The 22832-nt window shown below is 40.0% G+C and overlaps 2 protein-coding genes across 2 annotated transcripts; one reads left to right on the forward strand and one right to left on the reverse strand.

Moving 5' to 3' along the window:
- Positions 1 to 382: 382 nt before the first annotated feature.
- Positions 383 to 12782, forward strand: gnai3 (guanine nucleotide binding protein (G protein), alpha inhibiting activity polypeptide 3). Its single transcript, XM_068732792.1, has 9 exons — positions 383 to 935; positions 6147 to 6189; positions 6689 to 6830; positions 6929 to 7086; positions 8303 to 8431; positions 9441 to 9570; positions 10061 to 10214; positions 10662 to 10869; positions 11876 to 12782. Exons 1-8 carry the CDS (start codon positions 818 to 820, stop codon positions 10850 to 10852), a joined length of 1065 nt encoding a protein of 354 aa, XP_068588893.1. The 5' UTR covers positions 383 to 817; the 3' UTR covers positions 10853 to 10869; positions 11876 to 12782.
- A 1785-nt stretch (positions 12783 to 14567) lies between these two features.
- On the reverse strand, positions 14568 to 21331 carry gnat2 (guanine nucleotide binding protein (G protein), alpha transducing activity polypeptide 2). The gene is made up of 9 exons (XM_068732649.1): positions 21226 to 21331; positions 18108 to 18150; positions 17453 to 17594; positions 17156 to 17313; positions 16882 to 17010; positions 16646 to 16775; positions 16401 to 16554; positions 15684 to 15895; positions 14568 to 15353 (listed from the first exon to the last, which is right to left on the reverse strand). The coding sequence occupies exons 1-8, from the start codon at positions 21329 to 21331 to the stop codon at positions 15705 to 15707; spliced, it is 1053 nt and encodes a 350-aa protein (XP_068588750.1). The 3' UTR covers positions 14568 to 15353; positions 15684 to 15704.
- Between the last annotated feature and the right edge of the window lie 1501 nt (positions 21332 to 22832).

Genomic DNA, 22832 nt, shown 5'->3' on the forward strand with positions numbered 1-22832 from the left:
CTCCTGCTCCACTTCTGACTGTAAACCGGTGTAGACTGCAGAAAAATCCTGCACACGTGTGTTATTGGCCTGATTTAAACTACATGAAAAGTGTATTAAAGAAAGCTTGTGGAGACCATATCGAATTGTGTCCGACTCTGAGTATTATTTAGGCTACACAAGCAGAATCCACGTATCCGGCAATTTAAAAGCGACTACATTTCCCATCAGCCGCGTGGGGCGCATCGATTTTCATTTTTCAGTGCCCTTTTCTTGGTTTGCAGCTGGATCAGCTGGATGAACGCGCGACTGCGCAGAAGCAACAGTCTTTGAGGGGAAAAAAATCTGGTGATTGTTATTGCTAGTTTTTCTTTAAACACGGTGGACTGTAGACCTGCGCGTGATTGTTCATACAAGTTTTTACTTAAAGTATTTTTGATTAGTTATTTTCCCGCGTGTACGTTCTTGTGAGAGCAGGCTATAAACTTCGGATGATTTGGATAGAATTTTTTTTTTTTTATTAAATCTCTTTGGGGAGGTTTTTTTTGCTTAAAATCCTGCAGTTGATCACCTGTACAGACAGTACAGAGTGTGGACAGAAACAGAGTAAACTCAGCATCAGACTGTGGCTTCAGTCGGACCGACGAGCCTCCGGTGCCAACGCCTTCCCCCCCCCCCCCCCCCCCCCCCCTCTCTCTCTCTCTCTCTCTCTCTCTCTCTCTCTCTCGGCTGGGAAACTTCAACTGCACAGGGCTCGTTTTGACGGCGGTCCCCTTCAACTCATGAGCTGCTGAAACCACACAATCCGACACTAAAGAAGTAGTGTGAGAGTGTTAAAATGGGCTGCACGATTAGCGCCGAGGACAAAGCCGCGGTGGAGAGGAGTAAAATGATTGACAAAAACCTGCGGGACGACAGGGAGAAGTCCTCCAGAGAAGTGAAACTGCTTCTGCTCGGTATGAACTGCGTATTTGATCCGTGAAATCAGTTTATCAGAAATCAGAATGTTTTGTTTTTTCTTTTTACACTGCAGTGTTTTGTTTATGACTTCAAACACTCCTCCTTAAGTTGATTTAATGCAGCTGTGGCGCATCATGTCTCCTCTGACAGAATTTACTAATCCAGATGTTAGTGGTAAAAGGGAAAGAACACGTCCTGTGCTGCCTCCGAGCTTTTCTATCGGCTATGAATTGTTGAAAGGTGCTCAGAGGACGCTGTTTGTTGACTACGTGTTGTCACTTGTCACAAAGCACGTTGTAACTCACGCAGGCCTGTTTAACTTTAGAGTACAAACAAAACGTTACAGCTGCATGGACATGCTGACCCTGGTGAGACCTATACGCACTACGTTTTGAGAAGTAAAGGCTTGAATCTGTATTGGACCTGGTCAGTCTAAATATGCTGTGATTCATTTAGTTACCATCATATAGGAAAAGGAGAAGGATCAAATCCTCACAATAAAGAAGCTGGAACTGGATAAGATTTGACATTTTGCTAGAAAAATGACTTAAATTATTAACTGAGATATATAAATCAGTGCAAATTAATGTTCTATTGATCATAATGGATTGATCAATATAGCTCTATCTGTAGTAATTTAACGGCCTTTAGAAATAGTTTGCCAGTAGTTAAATCCCTGGACTGTTACAGCTAACTTCAGGTCGTCTCACTGCAACAATTCTTGCCTGTACTGACCAGGTACTATTGTAACTGCACTACCTGCTGGTATTTGCTGCCGTCACAAACTTTGGTGGTACTGACACTGTGGGTGTGGACTGCACTGATGTGCCAGAGGGATTAAATGCCCCCAGTCCAGCAGCACTCAACCTCCCGTCACAGGTTTTGACCTCAGTGTGGGCAGCATTTTTTGTGTATATGTGACGAAACATTTCCGGTACACATCATCCCACCCCATCGGAGGAACTGCTTTTTGAGAGACAGCGGTGTTATCTTTGTGTGTCAGGCAACTATTCTGTTACACCTTTTAAGCCACCACAGCACTTATTATAAGTTATAATGTAAAGACTTTGGCATGCTGACACACACAACTGTTAAACGGTGTGTATTTACACAACTAATGTTACCAACAAAGAATAGAACCTGTATTTGGAATTATGTTTCTGGCAAACTGATGAATGTAAGTCCAATATTCACTCTCTTATAGCTCTGTTTTGTTCTCCACGGGGAGCTATCTGGCTCTCCAGCAGCAAAATGCTCCAATATGTTCTTCAGCTATAGTTGCTAACTTTGTCCAGTGGAAGTGTACTGCTGGGTTTTTCAGTGAAAACAATGGCCTGCTGCAGCTAGAATGACACTAATGAGAACAAGTGAACCTAAACAGTAAATTTGTTGGTGGTAAAACCAAAACAGAGCTGAAATATACAAAAACACTCTTAAGAGCTGAGGGGAACTGCAAAGTTTGGTGACAATTCTCTGCAAGTTCAACACTACAAGCCTTTCAGGGTCAAAAGGCAGAAAAAAACCTTTTATTTCTCTGCAGGGTCCTCACATTCTGTTTTCAGACACAGTAACAATCTCTGAGCACTTAAGGGGAATGGTTTATTATAAAATCTAAATATAGATAGTGACTTCTTACCCACATATCAGATGAAACTACACTGAAGTAATAAAAGGATAAAATAGTTTGAACATACAGCATCAGCTACATGTTGCATCCACAATGTTTTGCACTAACTGTGCACTACGAGCTGATTGTACTGATGCAATTATGATGCAACGCTTCTGAGCTTTTGGTTGAGACATTGCTTTTTTTCTCATGAAATGTTGTGAAAGCTAGTGAACAGTTCATGTCAAAAGAATGATATGATGAAGAAAACTCTGTGCTATTGAAATGCTGTAGTTATAAGAGATGGGTGACTAACCAGAATACATAGAGTCCTCACTTAGGTGTTTTAATTTTTCCTGTGACTTGATCTCACGTTAACATGTTACCAGAAGAAATGGACCAAGTAAAAGTGACAAGTTTTTGATTAAATGGATGATTCTGAGCACAGATGCAGCTTTTACATTAGTCATAGAAATGAACTACACTACATATGAAGCAATCAGAGTGCTGCATCTCAACAAGTTGCAGCATTTAATTGATCAGGAAATTCAGAAAATCAGGAAAGTGCCATGTTGTAAATCTTATTAAGGTTTGAAATTAGTCCTCCAAAAAAAAATCCCACTTAACTGATTTGTGTCATTCATTACAGTTTGTGAACTTTGACAGTTCAAAACCAACACAATTTTCATGCCTTGCAAATCTCCAGACATGATGAATTTATGTGTGCATAGGTGCATGTTTTCTTGCCTTTTTCCTGATTGTTTGTGTTCCTGATAGTGGCATTATTCTCACAAAGAAATAGAGTTATCCATTAATGTTTGCAGGGATTTTTCTTGCACCTTGATCTAAGATATGGCGGAACAAAACCATGCTGAATAATCTGCTTCCTACCAATTCAGAGCCACAACTGTGAGATGATTTTTATCAAAGTGTTTCCACTATTTTGTTGATAGATTGAAGCCTGATTGCATTGTTTTTGATGCGCAGAGCTATTTTAGGTAGTCGAACCCCGAGCGTAATAACAGAAGTAAAACCTGAGGTCACATAGATGTGGTTGTTGGATGGGTTTGTCGAGGATACAGATGAATCCCAGCAGCAGCTAACTTATTTAACATATTTATCTTTAGGCCAATACGTTTGGTGGTTCAACATTACAATGCAGGATAAAATCTTGTTGTATGGACACATTTAAGTTCTGACCACAGAGTTGAGGGGGAAGCTATTTTTCCAGGCTGTGCCCTCCACTCCCTGTCTGTGCTGGAACGAGAGAGTATTAGGAAAAAAAACAGAGGAGTTCGGCTGCTGCTCTTTGTACCAAACCACAAAGCTGGAGAGCCAACGCACTCTTCCGATTAAAATGGTCTCCCATTGGACCATGAAAAGTAATTCATAAAAAAGAAATCTACATTTCAGATTCTTGTTAAATGAGGCCAGACAACTCAGTGAATGTCTGTGTGAAGTTGGTTTTTGAACTGCCAGGAAGCCACGGTTTATGATCAGCCAAAAAATGCCATGAATGAGAAAATTGGTGACTGACAAAACTGAGGAAAGGGACCAACACAATCTGTCCTCCTCTCCCAGTCTGTATGAGCGGGCGTAAATCTCTTTGCCAGTGACAGCTTAACCAAAGAATTTGTGGATTTAATTCTTGTTGGCCGGCCATCTGAACATATTCAGAACATGTAAGCCTCCTTGACAAAATGAATCTGCTCAGGATTCTTAACTGGCAGTGGGAACGTGTCTTACCACCTTTTAGGGGAACAACAGTATTAAGACAATGTATTCTTATTTTGAAAATGTCACACATTCAGACTTGTCCCTGGCTGCTTTAAAAAAGAAGCAGGGATCCATATATTATAAATTCCAGTGCCTGAACACTTCTTCTTCCTGCGGTTGATGATAATTATTGTGGTTATAAAAAGCAAAAGGTGGCTCTGCCACCAGTGTAAACTCACCCCAGATGTTTATGGAAATAATATCCCACTGGTTGCGTGAGTTTGACGTTTAATGTTTCATGTGCGCACATGTTGTCATGCCTCTTTAATTAAACTTCATTTAAGAAAAATAGCTGATTCTTGAGTGAGTCAACGACTGGCACAGAGGCAAAGCACCGGGTCGCCTCCACAGACACCTGGGTTCAAATCTTAGCTTGACTGGGTTGTGTATTTTTACCATCGTCTGTTTGGAGGGCTATACATATGTGGCGAAGCCAATGAATCACGCTGACAGATTTTCCCAGAGGCCAACTATGATTCTGCAGCAGTGAATATGATACTGGAGCCAGAAGCTTAGCTTAGCATAGCCACTAGAAACAAGGGGAAACAGCTAGCCTGGCAAAGGTAACAAAATCTGCCGAGTAGCAACTAATTAACACTTCATATCTGCTTTGTTGAATTTATACAAAAGCAAAAGTGTAAAAACAACACTTTGGGATTTTACAGGGTTACATGCTGGTACGGACACTTTCTGGTGGCTTTAGTGCTTTTCCTTTTTTGAGGTTTTGGACCAAACAATTTAAAGAAGTCATCTTGAGCTTTATGAAACACACATGAAATAATATGCAGATTAATTGGTTACATTACATTACAGTCATTTAGCAGATGCTTTTATCCAAAGCGACTTACAATTCAGTATCTATCTACCGTAGGCACAGCTACGGGAGCAATTTTGGTTATAAAAATAATGGTTCCTGTATGATTCCAACAAACACAGAGATCTCATCAATGTTGATGTTGTAGTGACTCCTAATAGACATTGTAGCCGTCTTCACAGAAGGACTAGAATAGTGTGAACTATGTGGCTTCCAACATCATGATTAGGAATCAGATTGATTAGGTCTATCATCATTAAAGACGTTCAATTAAAGGGGATCACAAAAAGAAGAATCTTTCTTATCAATAAAGAAACATCCTGTGCTGGTTGTCAACACTGCATGTTGTGATGATGTTTTTTTTAGATTGCAAACAGACTTTTAATCATATGTGGTGTTCTTATGGCCCCTCTGCTCTCTAACGCCCAGAACAGCATGATATCTGGGATTGTCTCTCTAGTGGAAAAACACTGGCTCAGCCAGAAGCATGTTAACTGTTTCCTGCTTGGCCGATTGTTGTAGAAATACTGTAAAGGTTCCTTGTGTGAACAATGATATCAACTGGGCCAGTGATCGGTTCACAGATTGACAATATTGTGAAAGCTCTCACTTCCCAAAGAGGCGCCCCAGCTCCTCACACTACTCATTATTTCCCATCATCCTTGCTGTGTTTCTGCACCTCTTAAACTCCAGGCTGTGGTGTATACATTTTATGGTGAGCAGTGAGCATCTGATTCCTCCATGTGACACCTCACAACCATATACTGTACATTTCCTCAGGCCCCACTTAAATCCCTGCCATTAAAATTCATCACAAGGCTGCTTTTTCTCGGGTGTTTTGACAAACATACTGCACACTGTGTGATGCATGATTAAATTAGATCAGATTAAGTTCAACCCTTATGAAAAGCTGGTTTGATCCGACGTCCATGTGAGAGGGGTCTGAATCTGTCAGGTATTATGTGGTGGTGTTTTGGCTGCTCTCGTCTAACTACTGTGCCTCTTTTTCAGGTGCTGGGGAATCTGGGAAAAGCACAATAGTAAAGCAGATGAAGTAAGTTACAGCTTCCTGATAACACTGCACATCACATTATGGCAAACTCCTTCGTCCTGTAAGAAACGTTGACGCTATTCTACTACGTTGAGGAGAGACAGTTTCTCACTCCTCCTTTCAGCTGCAGCCTTGTTGTCAGAGTTTAATAACATGGGGAGAGCTGTGGTTACAAACGGGACTCATCTTTGTGGAAATACTGTAAAGTGGGACCATCATTTCACTCGGTGTAGGCAGTGTAGGAAGCAACCTTTTGAATAACATGTTAAACAATGGCCACAGTGGCCCGCTGCAGCCTGGCAGGTCCTGAATAGACTCCCCCAGTTCCCACATTAGGCACGCTGCATGCTCACCGAAGCTCAAATTCCTGCACTAATGACAGTGTTGCATGAGATTTTTTTTTTAAATCTGTCATTCGTCCCACATTTATTAAAGCCATTGTTCACACCGTCAAATATATATCTGGACTCTCGAAACCTCTTTGGATTTGTTTCTGTGTCAGAATCATTCATGAAGATGGCTACTCAGAAGAGGAGTGCAAGCAGTACAAAGTGGTGGTGTACAGCAACACCATCCAGTCCATCATGGCCATCATCAGGGCGATGGGCCGGTTAAAGATAGATTTTGGAGATGCTGCGCGAGCGGTAAGTTAACTGAATCCAGTCTGCGTTAAAAATGACTTTAAAAAAAATGCCACATCCTCATTCATGACAATGACAGCAAATATTGTCTTCCTTGCCAGGACGATGCCCGCCAGCTGTTTGTCCTGGCAAGCTCGGCGGAGGAAGGGGTGATGGCGGCAGAGCTGACGGGCGTGATTCAGAGGCTGTGGAGCGATACCGGAGTTCAGGCGTGCTTTGATCGATCACGAGAGTACCAGCTCAACGACTCTGCTGCATAGTGAGGACTCTATTCACTTCTCTATATACAGATTCACAACACTGACTCACCGAGTGCCAACTGCAAGCATATTAAACGACTCAACTCACAAATTAATTCACGGGGATTCAAGGAAAACATTCTGCTAAAAAATAGCTTAACAAACGATTTATTGATTAATCAGTCAGTCAATCGACAGAAAAAAAATCAACATCTTGTCTGTTGTGAGGATTGGCTCATTTTCATTTTCTAGATATTACTCAACTTATTGAGAATTGCTGAAAATTCCAGATGGAAATGAAACTGCTTCAACGATTTATAGGGAAGTTTGAAATTGCATCATCCATCTTCCTACTATTATACTGGCAAAAAACAGGTCTTGTGATCTTGTTTGCCTCTTCACTAGAAGGTGGACACGTTTGAGTCAGAGTAGTTTTCATGCTCGTAACATTTCTACTGAAGCAAAAATGGGGGCAAGATGCGTCTTGTTCTTCACGGTCTTGTGTCAGCTTGTTGTACAGCTGATCACATTCCTGAAAAAAGAATAACATGAAGGAATAACTGACAAAGGGAAATATTTCTGTCAACTTGTTTGTGTATCACTTCATTTGACAAAATGTTTTCAGATTATTATGATAGTCAACCACTGGATACAACTGTCTGATGAAGTTCAGTGAAAGAATGCAAACAAAGTGGTTTGAGCTAAATATAGTCCGGTCTTGTCGACATTGGGGAAAGCATGGTGTTCTGTGTCTGTAGCGTTTATATCACACTCTCCCTGAAAGAAAGTAGCTCAAGGACGCTTCTTTGTTTTGAAAACAGCCAAGCTGTCATGGTGCACTTTGTCCACATTGCGAGACAAGAGGAACCAGTGGAGTTAGTCTGTTTTTACTCAACCCACAAGGAGCCAGTGTTTATCATGCACCAAAATATGAGCCCATATTTAGTATCATTCTGTGGAGTCCTTAGATGTCTATCTGCAGAGCAACCCCTCCCCCCCCACTCCACCAGACATAAGTTGCCAAAAAGTATAAGTATAAGTGTCTCTTTGCATCATGTTGTCTTTTTTGGATTAAGAAAACTCGGATAAACTGATTTTACCACGTGGTGTTAGAAAAACAGAATCTGTGTTTATGAGGCTCATGTTGGGAGCTGCCTGTACTGCTACAGTAAATGTGTACTACGATGTGTGTATTTCTCTAGGATTGTCTTCATATACTCGCTTTTTGTCTCTCAGCTACCTGAATGACTTGGACAGGATCTGTCAGCCAAGCTACGTCCCGACTCAGCAGGATGTGCTACGTACACGTGTGAAGACCACTGGCATCGTGGAAACTCACTTCACCTTCAAAGATCTCTACTTCAAGTTAGTACGGCTGTCATTGATCTGCTCACGAAGGGCCCTGGCCTCAGGAGTGCTGCTTGTGCCATAAAAATAACTTACGAAGCTTTAACGGCAGCATTTAGCGGTCTGTTTTAACTTTCCCAACTCTCGTAGAGAGATTATCACTGGGGCAAGAAAGTTCTATTTGTTTGTTTTTTTACTTTTCTCTAGTCTTTGCTGTTTGTTTATTTTTATAATATATTCTAATAAATACTGGATAGTTTTACCTCTTCATATACTATTTGTGATGAGGGGTCACAATAAAGAAAGGTTTGTGATCAGTGATACCACACAAGCATTTTATTTTACGAATGTGAGGTTGTTTTCCTCTTTCATTATCCAACTCATCATCTTATGAAAAATGAAAACACGTCATGAAAGTAACAAAATCTTGATTTTACATGCGATAAGTCGCATGTGCAGTTTCTTGCCTTTTTTAATACTCTTTCATAACTCACAAATGCTGCTGTGTGGCATTCAGCCGAATACAACCCACCTTTGTAGCAGTAAATGTGATTACATCTCTTCATTCCTTTTACATTATTTTATCATCTAGCGCCTGTACTTATAAATATTGGTGATTCATTAACTGTAATAGCCTCCATGGCCTGCATGCGTAACCCCACTAAAAAAAATGCTCAGGATCTGCAAATGTGCAATCACTGAATTGGTGTTGTCTGTTAACAGCTCAGTGCAGATTCAGTTTGCCTCTGAGGGACTCAGGTGGAGACAGAGGCAGCCGACACAAACGCATGTGTGTGTGTGTGTGTGTATGTGTGTGTGTGTGTGTGTGTGTGTGTGTGTGTGTGTGTGTGTGTGTGTGTGTGTGTGTGTGTGTGTGGGTGTGTGTGTGCTCTTGCCCTGGATTTACGAGGACACTCATCCTCATAAAACACTGTAATTAAATTTACATTACAATTAAAATGAGCACATTCACTGTTCATGTATTTATGCAGTTCCTCTGTGTGTGTGTGTGTGTGTGTGTCTCCAGGATGTTCGATGTCGGGGGTCAGCGCTCGGAGAGGAAGAAGTGGATCCATTGTTTTGAGGGAGTCACATCTATCATTTTCTGCGTAGCGCTCAGTGACTATGACCTCGTGTTGGCTGAGGATGAGGAGATGGTAAGTGATGGATACACTGTGGTTTAGGTTCACTTCTTGTATTTTAACAATTTAGTCAATACAGGAATATCATAAGAGGAAAAGCACAGGTGTTACTAAGAGCATTAATGATGGCCCTGTTTTATTCAAATGTCCCATTACGTTTTGAGCCAGCTTTTATAGCTTTTAAGTGCTGGCAAAAGACACAACAGCACCTTTTCCATCAGGATTCAGCCACTAAAAGCCATGTAAAATATGTTTTTATTAGTCTGTATCATTTACGATGCGCTTGGTACGCATGCTTTTTTATTTAAGTGCCTTTCAAATTGGAGTAGGCAACAGGCCCTACTGGCACTAACCGGCTCTAAGACGGGTTTTGGAGCGCAACCAAAGACCCTGAATCCAAAGCAGCTGGATGAAATTCAATTATCATTCATTTTATTATTTACACCTGTGTCAAAACGTCTTGTCTGTGAAAAAGGCCTATTATGGGTATCTGCTCTTTCCTCAGAACCGGATGCATGAGAGCATGAAGCTCTTCGACTCCATCTGCAACAATAAGTGGTTCACGCTGACCTCCATCATCCTCTTCCTCAACAAGAAGGACTTGTTTGAAGAGAAGATCGGCAGGAGTCCGCTCACTATCTGCTACCCCCAATACCCTGGTGAGACAAACCCCTGTATTAGCAATTTAGTTTTAATGTTAATGGTCAGATGTGATCAGACAGTATCTATGTATTTCTATCTGATGTATTAACTTCTTGGAAATGTGTGATTGTGCTATTGATTTTTTTAACCTGAATAAAGTACAATGGATCTCATTCTGTTAGAGGACACTGTAGGATTTAGATTCTGCAGCAAAACCCAGTTTTAAGGTGGCAGTGTGCGTTGAATAAGCATTGAATATAAAATGTATTTTTATTATGTGGATGCTTGAGCTAATGACATCTTGTTTTGGTCACAGGTTAATAGCATCTTTGTTTTGCTTTAGTGTGTTTAATCCACAATGATAAGATTTGTGGAGATTTGTGGCTGTCTTCCAGAGATCATATTGGATTGTTCAATGTAAATTATAACCAACTTCTTTTTATAAATTATCTTTTTAACTGCAGGTGGGAACTCATACGACGAGACCTCAGCTTATATCCAGTACCAGTTTGAAGACTTAAACAAGCGAAAGGACACCAAGGAGATCTACACCCACTTCACTTGTGCCACAGACACCAAGAATGTGCAGTTTGTTTTCGACGCTGTCACTGACGTCATCATCAAGATCAACCTGAGGGAGATCGGGCTGTACTAAAGCTTCAGGCCATGCAGGTCAGCACACTGACCGTCACTCACTGGACAGTTTATGCAGAACGCTGCAGAGATGTGGCAACATGGTGTTGTTATCAAAGCCAACAGTTCAAAATGTTAGCTTGTTGCATCACCGCAGACATACCGGATAGTCACTCAAAGTTAAATAGCTTTTACATTACGGTCATTTAGCAGACGCTTTTATCCAAAGCGACTTACAATTCAGTATCTATCTACACACCGTAGACGCAGCTACGGGAGCAATTTTGGGGTTGAGTGTCTTGCTCAAGGACACATTGACATGAGACTAGTAGAGCAGGAGCCGGGGATCGAACCGCCGACCCTCTGATTGAAACGCGGCCCTGCTCTCCACTTTGCCACGGTCACCCATTAGCTTCATAATTATTGGAGGAATTGCAATAAAATTAGGTTAAGACAGGTTTGTTCTACGAAATAAAATGTCAATAAATATCCCTCTCCTGAATTTTGAAGCTTTTTTGCTAATAAGTGGAGGTAACACTACAATACATCATCATGTCGACTAGTACACCTTTAGAGCCTCGTTGTGTAAACTCACTCTAATGTGACCATGGTGCAGTGCATTTATAGCCTAACGTTATCTTTTTATTTCTGCCTGTGCATTTTAGACTAGATGAGATATTTGTGTGTGGGTGTAAAAAATGCCAGCATGCTAATCTTTAAAACACCAAACATGTTAACAGCTAAGCTAAGTGTTAATGTCAGAACATTAGCATGTTTCACACCTGTTAGCATGCTAAAGTACATTTTAGCATGTTAGCATTAGCATTCCGTTCAAAGTAGAGAGACTTTTAGTTTTTTAGAACTGTTTTTTTGCTGTCTAAAGGGCCAAAAAGCATGTCCATAAAATGTGTTTCATTATTGCCAAGCAGTTTATGAATGACAATTTAAATGACATGTTTGGGGGCATTGTATTCATATTAATTATACATTCATTGTTTTTCTGTAGCCATCGGTATTAGTGATTTTTTCCCCCTTTACCTTGCAGGTGTCAGGAGTAGAATCAGGACTTCTGGACTGGTATGTCTTGTCTGCAGAGGGAGAATTGGAAAGTAGGTGTTACTTAAGGACTAAGCTGAAGGCCGTGCTGCATGCAGGACCTAAATTCCACAATTTGGGGACTTGATTCTACGATTACTGTTGTTTTAATAGACGTCATGATGCAGAGCACACTGGGAGAAAGTGATGAGTGGGGGAGGCTTGTGAAACAATCACTGTGAGAACTGTGGAGTCCTGTCATATATAAGACCTGTGCATCAGTCGGGGGGGGGGGGGCTGGCAGGTAAAGCCCCTCTGATATCTCTGACACATTTATAGTCTGTCATATGTACAAGGACCAAAACAGAGTCCATCACAGCATTTCACAGTTTCACAGCGGATATGTAAATCCTGTTCACTTTTATTTCTGTTGCATCTTCTCCTAGCTTTAGTCTATATCACATGACTTTCATTGAATATTTGTTATATTTAAATTTTTTAGTTAGTATTTCCACTTTTGGATGTGTGAATGCATTGCAATAACTTATGTATGGAGAAGCAGGTTTTTTTTTTTAGCAGTTTTGATGTATATAATGTAACTTTTTGGGTCTGGGATTAGTTGGCAAGAGCATAATGAACTCCGTAGCAACTTGGCTGTCTACATAGTTAGATATTAACTAGACAACATTGTATTGAACGATATTTTTTATACATGAGACACATCACTGCAAGTCAATTTGTCAAGGAAGAGTTGATTTTCCTGTGTTTTTTTTCTCCATAGGAGTTTTAATATGACTAATATAATACACTCAGTGGAGGTCAATATAGAATATCGGGGTTTTTTCAAGGTATTTTTTAAGGCTATGGATATCAGTGAAGATGTATACAAACACATTAAACATAAAACGCTTGAAATAGCCAGAAGCTGTATTTGTTTTCTTTGGCTGCAGCAAATACTGAGAAAGTCTGTTGCTGATATACAGAATACTGTAGTGGAGCACCGTTTGGATCAGGTCAGTCACTTCCTACAAATGAGAAATCCTGGTAGAAAACATTTCCAAATGTTTAAGTCTAGCTTTCTGTACTTTGCTGCAGTTGTATTGGTTCGTTTTAACATCATTAAATGGTGGCACAAAGTTGTATTCCTTTCCTTCTATTTTAAAGACTAAACCAAATTCTTACCACAGGCAACATCAATCAGATGCTTCCCACTGGTCCAGATTTATAAAGGCCTCGTCTCACCTCAACCATGCAGGGAAGGAGGTCATGCAAATTGAAAATACTATTTTTAGACTTTAGACACATCTGTATGCTTGAGCTGAGGACTCAGTTTGTTCCAGCGGTTGAACACACCGCAGCTCTCCAATATGTCCTCATTGTCCCACCTTGTATGTTGTCTCTGTAGTATAACACTCCATAGAAACGTATTACTGACATGAGTTATCGCAACGTATACTCAAACGGCTTTCAATCTCCAAGTAAACGTGAGAGAGTGAAGGGACAGATTTAGCGCAACATACGTTTTGAGACCCAAATCCTCAATTTGTGCAGTTTCAGTTTAAAAGATGAGGCTGATGATATTCTATGTTTCTTTTTCTTAACAAATCCCATAAAAAGACTGAAACAGTGTGTTAGTCCTTCTCTGAAGCGTTCTCGAATTCCAACTCTGTAGCACTCAGCCCCGAGCCCATTAGTTCCTACTGAAGACGTAAATCTTTAAGAACAAGTCACACATGTACAGTTTATTTTTTAAAAAGGTTAAGAAATTTCCTAAAACAGCAAGGTACTGTAGTTCTGCGCAAATGTTACTCAAACAGGAGTGAAAAGTTGTTGGGAGACTGTTAGCTGATTAATACATGTTTGGTCTGCTATTTCTGGCTGAATCAAAATACACTACTAGAGCATTTTTTTAGGAGCAATAGTTTTAAGACAATATTGGAGTTTTATGGCTTGAGGAAAAATCGTTGGATAAATTGATTGTTGTTTTTGGTTTTCATGGGGTTTGTTGACAATAAGACAAATAAAGAGTTTTAGTGTTTTCAAAATGTAATTTCTAGCTAAAAGGCCTCAGCAGTACATATCTATGTCTTCCTGTCAGGGTAATACTGCATCTTTTCACAGTTAACATCTTGATGGACGGATGGAAATACTAATGATACCACACTGGTAAGAAGCTGGGCAGATCTAACGGATTTTGCACTTCACACTGGAGTTTGAATGAAAATACAAAACTGAGAATATGCAACATTACATTTGGGAGCAAATAAAGCTCGACTGGTCACTCAAATCTAACAAAATAGTTAATCTTGTGAGCTCCAGACACTCTCAGTTTTGTCCTTGCTTGCTGTCAAATTTTATGACTCTGTCCCAACACAATCTTCCAGTAAATCTCAATGTGCAGATTAATTCGTGCTTTAATTACTTTTTCTCTCTCAATAGGTTTATTGTTAATGAACTTCTATATGCTGCCATTTCCCGTCTGACTAGAATAGGGAACTTGTACAACAGCGGCATCGTCCCTTGAGGCTTTCCTTCAGTGTTGACAGCTCTGTTTCTCTAAGTCTATATACATTATTCAGTGACTGACAGTTTGATTATGCAGCAAAGAAACAGAGACACAAGTGATGTTAATGCATCTTTATTTCATGCCTCTACATTTCATAAGAAAGGACAAACTGAGTAGATTTTCATTCCCTTTTCATAATAAAGCATTATCCTTCTAGTGTTTCACTCTCTCTCATATAGATTTATCTTTCAAAATATATTGAATTACCTACTCTTATGTACAAAGTTTCTCTACCGTGTTTGACCTTCTGCAATTTATTCATCACATTAACTTGTTAAATGATTTGAATACATTAACACTATTTAGATTAGATACATGTACAATTTGGTTTGTCATCTGGATATACTGCAAGCAGTGGGAATATCTGAGATATTTACTCAGCAACTTTTTACAGTTTAAATATCAAGACCACAGAGACTACTGTACTGAAAAACAAAAACAAGGTTGGAATGTTGCTATTCAAAATATTAATATTTCCCCCCGATTTTATTGTTTAATATTTTTTTTTCACAGAGATTATATCTTATTATTATTATATTGGTCTTAATTATAAATTCAACTCAAAACACAGTAGCGTTAGTCAAAAGGAAGCGACGAGGATCGGATGAGCAACTACTTCATCTTCATACCTTTAAACCAGCAGCGTCTGGTGTGAGACAAATACTGTACTTCAGAAAACCTTGTAGAAAGCTGTATGTCCACAACAACAATATGGTGACTTGATGATTGTTTCAACCCAGCTGGGCGTGCATTATGTTGCAGGGATGTACTACTGGAGAAGGTGATGTGCTAGGAGCAGTCAAGGACCAGGACTTGGCTTGGAAGCGATGGCGTGAACACAACAAACATGATCTTCTGCGCTCCAACGCTACACTTCTCAGTTAATGCCAATACGTGAGGGGTTAAGGTAGGAAAGGAAGTTCTGCAAAGAAGAGGAAAAACAAAAAATGTATCTCATACATGTTGAAATCACCTTAAATCATTTGTAAAACTCTGTTGGATCCGTCTTTTAATGGTATGCATTTTGCTCCATTCAGAGCTACAGTATATAATTAGGTTGCAAAGTTGCTAAATTGTGTGGTTTGTATTGGTTCATGTTATGGTCAGAAGTTGTTGCTTGGCAACACAGGACTGCATGATATGATTCGCTGTAGGAGAGTTAAATTGAATCATCTGGGGTCTGCCTCATCTGGACCCTATTACTCTGTATCAACTTAGTCCCTGGGAGGGATGTGATGTGGTCACTGCTCACCTCTTTTCACTCTCGAGCTGCTTAGAAGAGACCGCAACTTTTAAGGTTTTCTTTGATGATGATGTCTGTCACAGCGTTGAACACAATCTCAACGTTCCTTGTGTCCGTGGCACAGGTCAGGTGGCAGTAGATTTCTTTCACACCCTTCTTCATGTTCAGTTCCAGGAACTGCGACTTGATGTAGTTGCTGGCGTCCTCGTACGAGTTGCAGCCTAAAGAGAGATGAAGGGTGTGAACATGGGAGCGGATTTATGAGAATTTATGAGTTTTGTTGTGAAAAAGAACAAAAGTACCCTGATCTTTAAATCAAGCACTCCACATCTCTGTGTCGGTCAGCTGACATGACATGAGTTTGATATAATTGCTTGCATCACATAATTTAAGTGAGGGAGCAACACTGAGACTCTCACTGTCTGCAGTTAGAATCTCAATATTCCTTACTTGATCAATTTAGTTTTCCTTTATCATTTTTACCGATTGGTTTGCTTATCACACATTCTCCTGTTACAGTCTCAATCAAAGATGAAGGATTTCTTGTTGGCAGCACACTGTGATCCACTCTAACTGCATGCCTGACAGATTTAGTCTTACCATTTCCCTGTTCATCTAGCCTGATATTCTCACTGCTACAACAAGCTTTGCTCTGTCATAGCACAGTTTGCAGCAGGTATGGCTCACAAAGCATTGACGCAGTGTCAGTCTGTCGGTCTGTCTTACCATCATAGTCTGGGAAGCAGATGCTCAGGTGGACTTTCTTGATCTTTTCTTCAAAGAGATCCTTCTTGTTGAGGAAAAGCACGATGGAGGTCAGTGCAAAGAATCTGTGGTTGCAGATACTGTTGAAGAGATGGAGGGACTCGTGCATGCGGTTCTGAAAAGGTCAGAAATGAACAGGTAAAGTTTATTAGCCGACCTGTCTGTCGTCTCATGCTTTACGACCTGGTAGTGGAGTCTCAACTCACCACTTCATCGTCCTCGACCAGCACCATGTCGTATGCACTGAGAGCTCCGCAAAAAATGATGCAGGTCACACCCTCGAAACAGTGGATCCACTTCTTTCTCTCTGACCTCTGGCCACCCACATCGAACATCCTGTTCACCACACAGAAAGTCACAACAAAGTCAGTCCTGGATACCTCGGTGCGGTCATTTTTTGCTGGTGTCACAGACTTTGGTTTTGCGCCCCATTGTGACTCACCTGAAGTACAACTCTTTGCAGGAAAACTGTTCTTCAATGATACCAGTTGTTTTGACTCGAGATCGCAGCACGTCCTGCTCAGTGGGGAGGTAATCTGGCTTGGAGATTCGGTCCATTTCATTGAGGTAGCTGATGATGGCAGAACAAACCGTACAGAAGTCAGGCCTCAGACAAAAAAAAATCACCTTTATCTATCAGCATTAAGCCAGCTGCCTCTTCCGTTTTACATGTAACCCCTTAACTGTATTAATCCCAGTAGTAGACATGAACTCACTAGCCAGCAGAGTCGTTCAGTTGGTACTCAGCAGCTCTGTCGAAGCCGGCCTGCACACTACTGTCTTTCCACAGCTTCATGATGACATCAGACAGCTCAGCAGGCATTGTGCCTTCTTCAATGGAGTCTGACAAGTTCTGCAGCTTCTGTGCATTCTCCTGCAGTTTAAAAGCACACAGAAAGATCCATCAGCACTGGCACAGTACTTTAACTACTTCATAGTACGATTTTATGTCAGTGAAAATGAATAACTCTGCAAGTTAATTATGTGTACATCTTTTCAGTGTCATATGAGACCTGTGTAGTGGACGAGGCAAAATCAATGCCCAGTATCTCCATGCCTCTGATGATAGCCAGAGTAGACTGCAGGATGTTGCCGTAGATGACTGCTCTGAACTCCAATTGTTCCTCTTTTGTGTAACCACCTTGATGCAGAATCCTGTACACAGATGAAAGTGTGTAGTAGCATAGGCCAACATTTGTAACAATAATCCTCTGCTAGGCTGAGCTGGTTGGTCATTTATATATCCCTAATATAAAAGAAATGTTGTATTAAAAACCTTCATTTAATATAAATACCAGGATCTTACAAATATATGATTGGTTTGGATTTCCACATGTAAAAGTCCTGCAATATAGAAACAACCTACTGGACATCCACTGGAGCTTGTTCTCACAGCGCCACCCTGTGGTGTGTTTCTGACCTTACGCAGCTCTCATTGCCAGAGCGAAGCTAACAGCACAAAACAAGTGCTGACAAATCAGAATAAGCGGATGTTTGCCCTAGTGACCTTTTGTTTAAAGGCTTCACTGCAAGTAAAACAGTCAGAGATGAGGGAGCTTTATGCTGGCTGTATGCCTGACCGATGAGATTGAAAACACTTTCATTGCTTGCCACTGACATGGCGTGGATTACACAAAAAAAAATTGTATCAATTATTTAAATACTTACTTCATTTGTTTTACAATGGTGCTTTTCCCTGACTCACCAGCACCTGTAAGAGAATGAAAAGATTAGCAACAACACACATAACTGCTGTGTTTATCGTTGACATGCCATCGAGTCGGAGCACACTGTAAGCCGTAAACAGCTATGAATGTGCTTTGACGATGCACGCAATTTAAAGAAGCAGTCTGGCCTGAATAGACAAAAATGCGGTGACTTTGACCGAAAGTGCTATCTATCTGTTTTTAGTTTCAGGATGATTTTCTGTAGTTTGCAGATATCTGCCTTCATCACATGGGAGCAAAACTCAATGACATTCGGTTTGTACAACGCAAATAGTTATACTAGAGAAACCCATAAGTAACATATATCTTTATGGAAATCATGACAATGCTCTTCAAGAAAATCCATTATGAACAGTTTCTCAAATATCTGTTTTTGTATTAAAGGTCCCCAGTCTATCTCCATGCAAATATATGTGTCATTATTAGACCATTAATTAATCTAAAGTAGACCTTTACATGGGCCTGAGTTCAATTTAAAAACTCTTTCCCTTGTTTGAGCCAAATAAACGGGTATAAAAAAATAATCCAAAATTCACACAATTGATAAAAAACAGGCACAGAAAGATGCTCTATAACATGCACGTTAGGCAGAGCAAACAGGCAAAAAGTGGTACAAATATGAACAAACAAAAGCAGCTACGGTCGAGAAAAATGCAGTTTAAGGGGATAAAAGCAAGACAAGACAGTGTTGTCGGAGGCAGTGGAGAGGACAATTTTTTTTTATGTGTGCACTCATTGCTGATCGTTTCAGTTGGTCTGTGAAATTATGGTGATCATGAAGTTGTCTGAAGTGTTCTGGCTCCCAGTTTCATGTGATGCCTTGTGATGGTTTAAAAGAGGACACTAAACTGGCTAAAGGCTCTGCTAACAAGAACAACATAATCTCCTTGCTGCACCAAAACAAAGCTCTTGCCTTTTTTGTCTTGCTAAGCTATAATGTAGTCTAAATTGGTCTTCTGTAAGCAATTCATGTCAGATTATCAGAAGATTTTTGTACATTGAACACTCATTCTGTAACAAATGCCACTAAGCTCCAGTGTGTTGGCAGACCTCTCCAAACTTAAGCAAATCACACTGAAACTGAATGAGGCAATCCAGTCAGGACAAGAAACATGTAGTGAAATGTAGCTTGTGCATATATTGTACATTGATGCATAATGTAAATGGTGCAGTTATGTACAATTCGAGTCACAGATGGATGTGCGAGCTAAAGATTGCAGGCAGATCAGGCTTTCTGCAGCACTGTAATCTATCTCACAGAGCAACCTAAGCTGGCTCGCTGCTCTCACCGGAGCCACGTTGAGCTCAATCTTCACACTTACTGCATGAGCATTTAAAGACACTTGTTTGGCCACATCCGACACTCTCAGGGGAAAACTATTTTGTTTACCCCACTGGCAGTCATTTACTACCTGATCTTTGTGATCAGGTATTAAAGGCGACACTGTGACGGTATAAGACTGGTTTTCATCAGCTGCGACGACTTACTTAAGAGCACCTTTATCCTTGTCATTCTTTCACCTTGTGTTCATTAGGGAATGTGCCTTTAAGTGACATTAAATCTGGGCTTTAGTTAATTAAATGAAAGGGTGCAGATTTTGCAGACACATTTTTTTTTCAGTTCCAAGTAACTAATTATATTTAGTTTTTTTTGTTATACCCTCTTGATGAAGGTCCTTGCAAAAGCTATTTTTATGTTTAAGAAATCTTCACTTATAAATATTTCACTTGTTAGCACGCTGTCACACAGGGAGCTAACAGCAAACATTTAAATAAAAACAGCTTTTTCTGGCTCCTTTCACAATGTCCACCAGAGCCCAGCAGATGACACTCTTGTAATCTTTATCTACTCAGTTCTTACTGTCTGATCTTTAACACTATACTGCTGGAGAAGCAGCTCCTCTGTGAATCTAAAGGAAGTAAATATTAAGTCTCTGAATAGTGTTTCAGACACACAGATTACTCTCTAAAAGAATAATGCAATGTTGTGAAAATAAAACTACCGTTTGTTTAACACTGTGTCCTAGATTTTCATCATACTGTATATTACGTTGGTGGCAATAAAACGCTTTTTATATTGTGCAGGTTGAGGGATCAACAAAGACTTCACCAAGTGGATCTGCGCTAAACCAGTTAGCTAATCGGATTGACATATCACAGCTGGCCTGTGATTCATTTAGACCAAAGGCTATGATGGTTTTAAGCAACAATGTCCTAATAGTCGTTCTTGATTTGTAGATGCAGGGGAAAAAATCTAAGTATCTTTTGCTACTATTGTTTTTTTTTAATTGTATGTATTTGTTGAATATTTAAAAAGAAGAAAATGTAGGTTCTGCAAATTCTTAAAAGAAGCTCACCATAATGGTAAAAACACAACTTAAAAACAGCTGACCAAGCTCTCAAGTCTCTACAGTATTTATATTATAAGTATAAACATAAGTAGTTAACGTGAAAAGCAATTACTAATGTTTAGATTTTAGTATACTTTGAAATTTGGTGTCTAAATTCTTACAAAGTGCTGTATTGAGTTTCATCTCAGATCTTTGTGTTAGCTGCTCAACCTGCAAACGTACAGTATCTCTCATATCTCCCTCACAATTCCCTCTCAAGCTTAAACAGTCTTCCCCTTTCTTTGAATAAACTAATGTAGAGTTTAATTCAGAAACAAATCCTCTGAGCATACCTTATCTTACATAAGCAGTGAACATTTGTCTCAGAGAAGTTTAACGCACCTCAGATGGCTCTTATCCAAGATTTGAAGAATATGCAGAAAATGAGTCAATAAACTTACAGTGAATTATCATTAACTTATGAATACATTATTATGAATAGCATTTTCTAATTTATCAGTTACACCTGCTGGTTGTTGGCTGACTGCAAGACTCCTGCTCTACTTTGCAGACAGAACGTTTTGTTCAAAAAGAGAAAAAAAGAAAATCAGAATTAATTATGTACTGAATGTTTTGAAGTGAACACCCTTTTGTCTGAGCAATTTGCGTCACTTCCAGTCTGGGACAACAAACAAAACTTCCAACAAGACTATTCATAAGTGTACTTACCAAGCAGTAATAGCTTGACTGTTTTAGAGTCCTTATCAGCATCTTCTTGGAGTTGTTTTTCCAACTCCTTAGACTTTTTGTCCTCGGCGCTTGCTCCCGCACCCATGGCTTCTTCCTCCGCAAACTCAAGATCCTCAAGGATGGAAATTTTGACGGTTCACTGTGAGCTGGAGAGCAGAGAATCTGGTTGCAACACTAATCGTGCTGAAAGGCGATTTCCGAGAGGATAGGGGATTGAGAGGGAGGTGCTTGAGCTTTCTTGGCCTCTTTCGATTAGGTGATCAGAGAGACGCTCCCAAGGTTCAAATCAATTCAGCAGCTCTGTCCAGCAGATATCCTCCCTTTAATTCCCTCTGCTTAAACCCCTGACTTAGAAGGTGCCTCTTCCTGATTGGCCAGCCAATCCAATTATCGTAACAAGGGCAATAGTGAATGATGTAAAGAAAAGGAGAAAAATAAACTCACCCACATACCTGGACTCAGTGAGATTCTTCTCAATGACTGATCTCATCAGTCATTGATATGATTTGTCCATATACATATATACAAAATTAGTCTATGGGGTGTGTGTGTGTATATATACGGAGGAAGAAAGTACACTATATATAACTGTTTCTGGTATGTACAGGTTAGGTATGTACAGATTAGGAAAACAATATAAACTGTATTTCCTGTCATCATAGAGCCTCATATATACATGTTTGTTGGGGTAAGTATTTTGAAACATTTAGACTTGACTGGGATCAAGACGTGCATTTATATCAATGTGTGGTTTGCAGTCAGTGTGCATACATTTGATCCATGCTGTATTTCCTGTCGGACTTTTGACTTCAGTGTCAGTCACGTGGACAAAGCAGGGAGGCATTAACCTCTCCTAAACGTCTTATAGTTAAGACGTTTAAATCCCAGGTGGTGTGGTTCCTGCTAAATAAAGCAACTGATGGTGCTCTTTGCTGTTTAGTGGGGTCTCAGCAATAACATGACTTAAATATGTTTCCCAAGTTACATCCAACATAACTGAAACTATCCCAAAAATATATTAATGTTTTCTTTCAGCCAGAGCAGACATTTTTAAGACAGTAGGTGGGATGCTACGTGCATTAAGCTTGTTGTTGCACGATTGGAGCAGCTGATCTGTGAGCAGGTCAGCCCTGTGACACTGATGGGTGGAGGTCAGTGGGCATGGTCTTGAGGGCTGTTACCGCCCTGCGTGTTAGAGGACTGTATTGCTCATGTATATTTTTCCCCCAAAAAAGCACGTCAGAAACCAGCAGGGTGTTCACAAAATGTTGTTTGGTTTAATTTATTACCTTTCATGTCCCACACTTTTTAGTGAAGCGTTTTGATTTATCTTTTACTTTACATACTTTTGACATTGTATTTTAGAGGTGGGATCAAAGCATAAATCATTTTTGGTTGCTGAGTGTTTAAAACCTTTGTATTTGATGACATGACTGTACTGTTACGAGTGAAGGTAAATTTCTGGATGGATGTTTGCATAGATTGATACCAGTGTCCTGGTCCTGAATAAACTCTTTAAAACCTATTTTAATGTAGCCTGTAATAGAGTGCTGCAGGGATGAGGTATTTTTGTAGGCCAATCTGAA

Source organism: Cebidichthys violaceus, unplaced genomic scaffold (genome assembly GCF_023349555.1).
Source record: "Cebidichthys violaceus isolate CVI_PGR_0920_01 unplaced genomic scaffold, fCebVio1.0.p SCAF_6, whole genome shotgun sequence".
Classification (NCBI taxonomy): domain Eukaryota; kingdom Metazoa; phylum Chordata; class Actinopteri; order Perciformes; family Stichaeidae; genus Cebidichthys; species Cebidichthys violaceus.